Below are 10,325 nucleotides of genomic sequence, written 5' to 3' on the forward strand. Positions count from 1 at the left end.
CCTGACTTGAAAAAAGCAAGAACTTGATAGACCCAGTGGCGAACTGGTCCAGTCCGAGTATGAATGGACTAGGCCGGGCTAGAATTACACTTTTTATCCCTACCTAAAAAATATTTAAATGACATGAATTTTTAATTTTTAATTTTTAATTTTTTTGACACAAAAAGATGCTTTGTGAAGTCTGATCCGAGTTGACCCATTATCGACTAGATTTAACTTAATTCATAAAAGGGGAAATTATATTAAGGAAAATGAGTTGGACCCCCTCAAGGAGGCATCCCCTTTGACCCCCTCTCTCTCTGATTGGCCAGTTTTTCTTTTTTCCTTCTCCTCCAATCACCACCCGCCACGTGTGTGTGGAGGGTGGTGGGGGTGGTGATTGGAGGGGGTCTCAATCACTTCCCTTATATTAAGCCCCCTTAAACTATCGGTTATTTACACTTTACCTCCTTAATGTGTTTAAAACTAATAATTATCTTCTCATACTATTTAAATTTGAACATTAAGTCATTTTGTTAGATATTTAGATGAAAAATTATCAAGTATTATACACATGATGATTATATTAAATTTTATAATCAAATTAATCTATTTTATGTTTTGTAAAAATTTAATATAATTACCATCTGAACAGTATTTGATAATTTTTTATTCAAATATTTAATAAATGATTAATAAAAAAGCTTAATATTTAAATTTAAATAATTTAAAATAAATAATTGTTGAATTTAAAATATTAAAAGGTAAAATATAAATAACCGATAATTTAAGTACCCTTCATAAAAAGGGATTCATAAAAAGGGTCCAAGTACCAAAAACTTTTTTTTTCATCATGAATTTAAGAACGCCCAAAACTGCTACAGTGCCAACTGTGCCGCTCGTTTTTTAGGGTTCATCGTGTTCTTGTGTAGAGAGAGAGAGATCTCTCTCTAAATTACACACACTCCCTCTCTCTGAGAATGATTGTTGCATCACACACCTGACCTGAGTGGAGGTACAGCTCTTCATTTCCCATTCCTTGTTTGGCAAGGGTTTTGGCTCTTAAACCTCCTCACACTCTCTCTCTCTCTCTCTAGAATCGGCATTGTTGGGCTGAGAGAGCTCATCTATATCTTGATTCTTTTGCTAATTTCGGTATGTATTAGCATTTCTATCTCTCTATCGCTAAACTTGTATCTCTGTTTGAGTTTGATGTACTCCCTCTGTCCCAAAATATTAGTCCCTTATTCCATTTTTTATTGTCTCAAAATATTAGTCCCTCTCTTCAAAAATCAAGTACAAAAATAATATAAATTTCCTATTTTGCCCTTCTTTTAAATTAATAAACAATATAAAAAGTACAATTATGATATTGATATTCCCAAAAATGTACTATTAATTTTGGAAAATCAACTTTTTTAAAGTGCAATAATTGTACTACCAAAAAAAGTTGGATTCCCCAAAAGGGACTATTATTTTGGGACGGAGGGAGTATTATATTTTACAATTTTTCAAAGTCATTGTCTCTCATGAAATGTCTCTGTTTTGGAACTCCAAGACATAGTTCTTGTGACTGGTTTTGGTTATAGGATCGATCTGATGTTGACCGTTGCACTGAGAGATGAGGTAGAATGATCGATTTTTTTTTTTTTTCGAGAATTCTTTTCCTCGGCTATATGGTTTGGATCAATGTATTCTGTTTTAATGGATCGAACTTTTTGGTCATGTTTGGTTTGTATTTGTGAAACAATTTTGAAAAATAATTTCTGGAAAGAGTTTGCAAAATTTGAAAATTTGTTTGGCTGTATGTTTTGAAAATAGTTTTGGAATTTGGGATGATTTAATTTAATTTTTTTTTTGGTAGTTGAATGGATGGATTTGAGAGAAAAAGTGACTTGTTGAGAGAGAAAAGTGATTTTGGATTTTTTTTTTCAAAAATTTTCAATTAAAGAAATTTTTGAAATTTTTTCTCAAAAATTGTTTCTCAAGAGACAAACCAAACAAGCCCTTAATTTCTCTGATTCCTAGAATTTTTTAGCAAGAGAAAGTTTCAAGGACATTGTATTTTATTGGGTTTTATTTTCCCACATAAATTATTTCCTACAAATTGCTTTAGCCTGTGTGTGATCCTTTGTAAGCATGTGTAAGAGGCCTAACCATAGAGGGGCTGGCCTCTCAGGCTAGAACCAAATGGAGCCAAGGCCTCAGAGCTGAGTCGCATACTCGCACATTGGTGGGGATTTGAACCCATATTCCTGACAATGGGTATGGGGGGTGTGGTTCGCCCAAGGCAGTAAGGTTCTGGAAGGTTTTTCCTACCAACCATATATGCGGATGTCTAGCCCAGGGAGAATCGAACCTAGAACCTTGGGTATAACAATCCAAGGTGTTACCACTCGACCACACCCCTTGGGTTAAGCATGCGTAAGAGCCATCTCCAATGGCATGCAAAATGAGCTTCCATTGCCAAAATTTGGCTGGACTTCAAGAAAAAAGCTATCCAATGGTATGCCAAACGAGTTGCTAACTTGCTAGAATTTGGCAATGGAAAACTTTGTGCCATAATGTTCGGCACTTCACAAATTTGCCAACTCACACTTTCTCTTTACCTCTCTGGTATTTGCATTTGGCGTTGTGTTAGGAAAATACTAGAAATGACATTCGTACTATTGGAGCAAGATTGCCAAATTATATTGGGTAATGTACATGCCAAGACATGGGTTTGGCATTGTCAAAATGGAAAAGGCTTCGCTTATAGTTCATGACTAAATAGTTTTTAATTTAACCCCTTTGCACACTAAATTCTTTGAGTTGCATAATTGCATCAATGTGTAATGTTAAATACCATAAATGAAGCCCATATATAGACATCTTTAATTCTTATTTTTCACTCTTGTTTCATTCATGATTATGATTTTCATTTCAAAATTTAATAAAAAATTTATGTGAAAATTGTATTAATGTTTCACTATTTTGGTGAACTAAATATAATTGTTTTATCCATTTAGCAAAAAGGTGATTTTTTGGTTTGTGCCTTGATTTACCTTTAGGGTTAACATACGAACTAGTGTTATCTAGCAGGGCCTTGAATTATCCTCTAGGGTTAATATTCAAGCTTCTGTTATCTTGTTTATTTCTTTCCTTTCATTCGAAAGTTGACTTAAATATGTTATGGATGTCTATCTTATGCATTCATTGCCTCAAGGAATTCCAGTGCTATTAGGCCTCGTTTGGCAAGAGGCTATTTTAGCCAATTAGCCAAAAAGTTACTCAATTAGCCAAAAAGCCAACAACTCATACCAAAAAGTCAAAGATTCTCTTTTCTCTCTACTTTTTGCACATCTTTTCGTAATTAGCCAAAAAGTCATCCCAAACATACAAGTTTTTTTTACCTACCTTTTTAGCCAAATAGCCAAAAAGTTACTAAATTAGCCTGTTCCCAAACGAGGCCTTAGTACTGATTCTTTCATGTTAGTTATCCTCACAATTTGTTTGTGGCTTTTGGCTTCAGGTCCCATGGAATACAGTTCAGATGAAGAGTCAGATTTGAGTGAGTCAGAAATCAATGAGTACAAAGAGAAACCTTATGAGCAACTGAGGACTGGGAAGTACAAAGTAAAGAATGCAAATGGCACACTCAGGTGCCCCTTCTGTGCAGGAAAGAAGAAACAAGATTACAAGTATAAGGACCTTCTTCAACATGCCTCGGGAGTCAGTAAAGGTTCTGCCAACAGAAGTGCAAAACAAAAGGCGAACCACCTTGCACTGGCAATATACTTGGAGACTGACCTAGCGGACGAGGCCGAGCCACCACAACATGTGATTGAACCAGCTCCAGTATCTGAGAAGTCCGAGCAAAATGATTTATATTGCTGGCCTTGGACAGGGATTGTCACAAACATTGTCAACGAGATAGAGAATGGAAAAGCTTTGTGTAGCAGTGGATATTGGTTGAAGAAGTTCTCTAAATTTAAGCCTCTAGATGTTGAGATTTTTTGGGATGACCAGAACCAAACTGCCCAAGCTGTTGTGAAATTTGATAATGACTGGACTGGTTTTAAGAATGCCATGGAATTTGAGAAGACTTTTGAAGCTGATCATCACAGTAAAAAGGAGTGGAAAGCTCAGAAAGGACTTTCTGGTTCAAATCTTTATGGATGGTTTGCGCGTGCTGACGATTATAATTCAGAAGGTTTAGTTGGTGAGTACCTTCGTAAAGAAGGAGAGTTGAAGACAATCTCTAACCTTGTCCAGGAAGCCACTCAAGATAGAAACAAAATTGTGGCTAACCTAGCCAATGAGATCGACTTAAAAAATGAAAATTTGGATGAGTTGCAGTACAAATACAATGAGAAGACAATGTCTTTGAGCAGGATGCTTGAGGAGAAAGACATGCTACACCATGCATTCTACGAAGGTTCTCCCTCCTATGTGTTTGTGCACCATGCATGTGAATTTCCATATCTTTATTCCTGCATAGAGGCCTATTTATTCGTGATGGTGAATAGGTTATGTTTATTGACTTTGTTCTGCTCAGGGAAGGGTGCTTTGATATCCATACCTCTTCATATGTTTGGATTCTCACCCATTGATGGATCCACACCAAATGCATAGCTTGCTACCTGTTTCTAATTATCGGATATAAATATTTCAAAATTGATATTATGATTTCTTAAAAGGGGCCTATGAGTAGTGTGTGAAAATAAAATATGAAAATTTGGTCAATGCCTCTAGGTGAAGAACATTTAGGGCTTCCTGGATTCAAAACGGATGGGTATTCCTTTTTTGATTAATTACATAACATTTTTTGGGTTCATGATTTTACTTGGAAAAAAAAAATAGTTTGTGATATATAAATATTCCATCTGTGTCTCAGAAACAAGGAAGATGCAGCGTCTAGCACGAGAGCACATTCGAAGAATTTTAGATGAACAGGAGACGCTGAATTATGAGTTGGAGGCCAAGAGAAAGGAACTTGATTCTTGGAGTAAACAACTAAACAAACGTGAAGCATTAACTGAACGAGAGAGACAGAAACTTGATGAGGAGAAAGAGAAGGTGATATACGTTCATTATATGCATGTCTACACATTCAAGGAAACACATACATATGCTGTCCATTTCATACTTTGACATCTAACATTTTAGCCTCTTTGTCATTGATCCAAGTATTATTTGCTGATTGGTTAGTTGGCATGCCTGAAGATGTTATGTGAGCCTTGCCCATTCTCTTCAACTATGTGTCTTCTTAGTTTATGTGTTTGAAGTTTAAGCTTTGTCTTGTAATCAAAAGTTTCAAGTTTCCGCTGTGTAATACTAAAGTTCTGTAAGTTTTCTTGAAGTTTTCTTGTAAGTTTCCACTAGTTCTTTACTTACTTTACAGAATTTTTGGATCCCCCCCATACCATTTGGCCTGAAGAATGCCCCAGCTGTGTTCCAACGAAAAATGGATGTCTGCTTCAAAGGAACGGAGGAATTCATCGCTGTTTACATTGATGATATTCTTGAAGCCCTAGAAGAAGAAGCAGAAGCCTCAGAACAACTCATGGTGATGGAAACTATTGCCAGCGGAGACGTCAAGGAAAAGAAGAAGAACATGCTGTAATGACCAAAACCTTGATTTCCTCTTTCTGTTATACCCAAGAAACCATATTCTTCCACCATTCTTGGGAGTGCAACCTTTTCAAAAATTATTTGCGCGATCCGTTGGCCAGGTTGAATTTTGAATATTACTACTCCCATTGGATTCAAGACTTTAATCCGACAAAACAACACTATAATTGAACTGTGTGTTCAGTTGTCACAACAGGTACAAGCGCTTGAAGCAATGATTATTTGCATCTTGCTACAAGATCCGGACGTCTGTTCGTAGGAGAAGAATTATCTGAGAAGTTATGGTCCAAAATGAGATGGTCGATGATGTGGTCAGAGCAAGGTTTTAAAAAGCGGCCGCAACCGTTACGTAACGTACGTAACGGTTTTGGTGGTTACTGCCACCCATTACGGTCGCTTTTGCAGTGTGATTGAGATTCACAGGTGTGTCGGCCGTAGCGGTTGTCATAGCGGTCGTAACGGTGTCGTAACAGCCGTAAGGGCTTGTTACGCACAGTTACGTAACGGTTCCGAATAGTTTCTTTCGAAAAAACACACAAAAAAAAATTGAAAATGGGGGGAAGAGAGATAGAGAGGAGGGAAGACAAAGAGAGAAGATGGAAGAGCAAAAGGTAGAGAGAGAAGAGGGAAAATGAAGAACATGCTATTGATTTATTGAAGCTGTAAGACCTATGCTATTCTATTCAGCTGCTATCACTCAACCATTTTATTTGTGTGCATCTATCTATATATTGTTTGATAATAATAATAATAATAATAATAATAATAATAATAATAATAATAATAAGAAGAAGAAGAAGAAGAAGAAGTGTGGTCATTATCTATTGGCTTGGTTAAAATATGTATATACATAAATTTAGGCTCTTGTTTATTATCTTACTTTTGTCATTGTTTATCTTATATATAATAGTTATTGATTGATTTTTTGTATAATATAAAGTTATTAATTATTAAAATAAAATGTAAAAAACTCAGTTTATAGTGATTTAAAAATATGAAATATATTGGATCATATTTAAAAATTTACAAAAATTGATCAATATTTATTTTAAACCAATAAATATGACCATGGAAAAAAAAAAGTATGCGTGTCGGTAAGTTTTTTCAAATTGTACGAAAAATAAAAAAATTCACGATTCCGGTTACCACAACTGTTACGCTACGGCCTTTACACCCCGCAACCGCAACCACGCCACCGCCACCGTTACGGTGACCGCAACCGCTTTTCAAAACCTTGGGTCAGAGTGAACCTTTTGGGATGATGGTGGGCACTCGAATGTTCAGAGGCCACAAGAGGTGAAGGAGAGTTGAGGCATCCTTGGGGAAGGAAAGGTGGTAGTAGGGGAGTCTTCCTAGCCAATAATAGATAGAGGATAGGCCTGTTGGATTGATATGGCCATCGTTCTTATGATAGATCTTGAAGATCATATCACGGGACAACAGTGGAAGGCCTCTTTCAGTGGGACAAAGTTAGGTGTGATATGGCTATTGAGGTATATCACATGTTTTGGTCAAACCTCTCTCATCTTAAAGTTGGTAAAGGTGGAGCCATGCCAAGCAGAGAAGCCTGTGCAACCTTAATTGTCCTCAATTCTAGCCTCCAATACACATCTCCTCCAATGGTCCCATGGATGACGGTCCTAGGTCTTGCTCCTAACCTAGGTTAGTACTCATAACATGGGTTGGAGATCCGATCAGTCAACCAGTTGTATCGGCGGGGTGTCACAACCCGCTTGACTGGAGTGGTACCAACTTTGATTGTGGAGACTGGTTAATCAAACAAGTGGGAGTAGCTCGTATTATGGGCGAGCCATGGATATTCATCGCCCAAGAAAGGGTCCTTGTACAAGGGCCAAGGCAAGGTGGTGCTGAGCTGTAGGCAGTTCATGGCATCATGAGCTCTTGGAGTAGAAGTCCTGTGGCAAAGCACACCATGTGCGCTTCCCCTTACTGGAGCAGCTCATCCTCACTGGGAGGGATGTAAAGCTTACTTTTGGTTCACATGCCACCTCATGAGGCTGACACATGAGCCTTCCCATTGGAGAGGGTGTGATGTAGTAGTCTTGGTGGTACCACGTGATGGACCTGAATACCTACGCATGCTTTTGACATCTAAGATTTACCCTTTTTGTCATTGATCCAAGCATTTTGCTGATTGCTTGTTTTGGCATGCTTGATGACGTTATGGGTGCCTTGCTCTCTATTGTCTTCAGAGTTTATCCTTATATTATACACTATGCAGTCTGAAACAGATGAAGACAACTCCACCCCTGGAAACTTACTAGTGAATAAAATATCTGTTAACTTATTTCTAGTATTTCATGTCTTCAGCTTGAAAAGTTAAATTTTCTTATACGAATGAAGAAAAAAAAACTATGTATATTGAAACTCTTTTACAAAAGCTGTTGCATTTTCATGTTTGATCATTCGTCATGCTCATTTACTGATATAACACCGTTATTTTTTTAGAATACAACAAGAAACAATTCACTGCAAATGGCTTCCATAGAGCAGAGAAAGGCTGATGAGAATGTCTTGAGGCTGGTTGAAGAGCAAAAGGTGTGCCACCTAGTATCAGACTTTGGTTGGATAGTGTAGTTTATACTTTTTAGCATTTTTTCCTATCTTTTAGCCATATAGCTTTCATTGAATAGGATTTTCATTTTGCAGAAAGAGAAACAGGAGGCATTACATAAGATACTTCAGTTGGAAAGGAAGCTAGATGCTAAACAGAAATTGGAGATGGAAATTGAAGAGCTTAAAGGAAAACTGCAGGTGATGAAGCATCTGGGTGACGAAGACGATGCAGCTGTTCAGAAGAAGATAAAAGAGATGAATGAGGAATTGGAGCTGAAGGTTGAGGAGATGGGTAGTTTAGAAGACTTAAATCAAACCCTTATTGTCAAAGAGCGCCAAAGTAATGATGAACTGCAAGAAGCTCGTAAAGAATTGATTGCGGTATGGTTTTCTCATGTTCCTATAATTTTGTTCTTTGAGGTCGTACTGTTTACATGTTATGTGGGACTATTTGTGTGAGCATTTGAGGCTATGAATTGGAGCGGTGTTTTTTCAGTTAGATGCAGTGTAGCACCTCACCCATGGGTGAGCTGTCTGGGCCATGAATTAAACGTCCCATTCTGATTTTTCTTAGGTCTTGTAATTTGTCATCAAACAAACAAATGTATTAACCTGTCGGCATGTCTTTTTCGCAGTTGCTGATAAAAATGATGTTCGATGTGAAGAAAAATTGAAATGGTTCCTAGCTCTCAAATAACAGCAACTAGTTGATAAATTATTTGATCTTGAATGTATTGTCAAATATCTAGCTCCCCTCTTAATACGATATAACCACCTCTCTGAGACACGTAATTGTGTACGGCTAGTTTAAATAATGGCTCAAGTCTTTTTACTGGGTGCAGACATTTTTCCTGATGGTGCTGAGAATTCATGGATTGTTCTCTTTCATTTTCAGGGCTTGAATGAAATGTTGAGTGGTCGCACTCTTATTGGGATAAAGAGAATGGGAGAACTTGATATGAAGCCCTTTCAGAATGCATGCAAAGAAAGATTCCCTTCAGACGCAGATGTCAAGGCCTCGGAACTGTGCTCCTTTTGGCAAGAAAAGATGAAGAACCCAGATTGGCACCCATATAAAATTGTTGCATGTGAAGAAGGGCATCAGGTATTGCTTTTGAATGTCATTCTACTAAACCATGCATATTCATGCTCTGGCTCTGTGCCTGTTCATTTGGTCGGTCATTTTATGTTGAATTCCTAGAGGTGGTTTCTCATTGTATAGTGTGATAACCTCACAAGAAGCATGCAAGTCGTTCCCACATTCTCGTCATTGTTTGAGTTTTTTTGGGTAAGTAATCGTTGTTTGAGTTGCTTGCAAGGGAATAGAGATTCTGGGCTGAACACTAAAACTTCTTTTCTGATTTTATGCTGACCATAATTAGAAACATGTCCTCTTTTTATTGAAATTTATATTGTTGCCAAAGTTTGAAGATTAAACTAGAATCTGTGATCGTCTCTTGATGTTGATGCATGTCCAGATAAAAATGAACTGTCATTAGATAAAATTGATTTTTATAGTGATTATGCATAATGCAGGAAATCATAAATGAGGATGATGAATTGCTGAAAAATCTCAAGGATGAGTGGGGAGTTGAGATATATGAGGCAGTCACAACTGCCTTGAAAGAGATGAATGAGTACAATCCGAGCGGCAGGTATGTGATTTCTGAGCTATGGAACTTTAAAGAGAAAAGAAAAGCCACATTGAAGGAAGTCATTGCTTATATCTTGAAAAACTTGAAGACACTGAAGCGTAAGAGGTGATAAGGTTGAGGTCAGTATTTATTTATGTATTTGAACTTTTTGTTATTTCAAATATACAACCGTGTTATGCAAAATCATTTTACTATCCATTTGAGGCTCCAATGGCATTATTTCATTATGGTTTCATAAATTACACCATGTTTAACGTAAGATCTTTATGCTAGGTGATGGAGAAAGTTGTGTCCGAGATGGAAGTTCAGAAGTGAGAAAGGCTCACAAAAGACTGCAAAACTGATAGAATCAGAATTTGAAACTAATTTCTTTGTAGTTATCTCCAACTGGGTGTATGCTACAACAGAACTTGTTAAATCTATGTTGCAACTCGCTAGACATTCTCATCTTTAATGTTTTCCATTATGTGGATGGCATGTTAGTATCAGCTTTGAACCCCA

General features: G+C 37.1%; 1 protein-coding gene across 1 annotated transcript; it reads left to right on the forward strand.

Annotated features, from left to right (window-relative positions):
* Window positions 1–757: 757 nt before the first annotated feature.
* On the forward strand, window positions 758–10,325 carry FDM1 (XH/XS domain-containing protein). Its single transcript, XM_028221626.2, has 8 exons — window positions 758–1,134; window positions 3,491–4,396; window positions 4,856–5,037; window positions 8,062–8,151; window positions 8,263–8,550; window positions 9,065–9,274; window positions 9,706–9,943; window positions 10,098–10,325. Exons 2-7 carry the CDS (start codon window positions 3,496–3,498, stop codon window positions 9,931–9,933), a joined length of 1,899 nt encoding a protein of 632 aa, XP_028077427.1. The 5' UTR covers window positions 758–1,134; window positions 3,491–3,495; the 3' UTR covers window positions 9,934–9,943; window positions 10,098–10,325.

This window comes from Camellia sinensis, chromosome 4 (assembly GCF_055761805.1).
Source record: "Camellia sinensis isolate YWXY chromosome 4, ASM5576180v1, whole genome shotgun sequence".
Taxonomy (NCBI): Eukaryota; Viridiplantae; Streptophyta; class Magnoliopsida; order Ericales; family Theaceae; genus Camellia; species Camellia sinensis.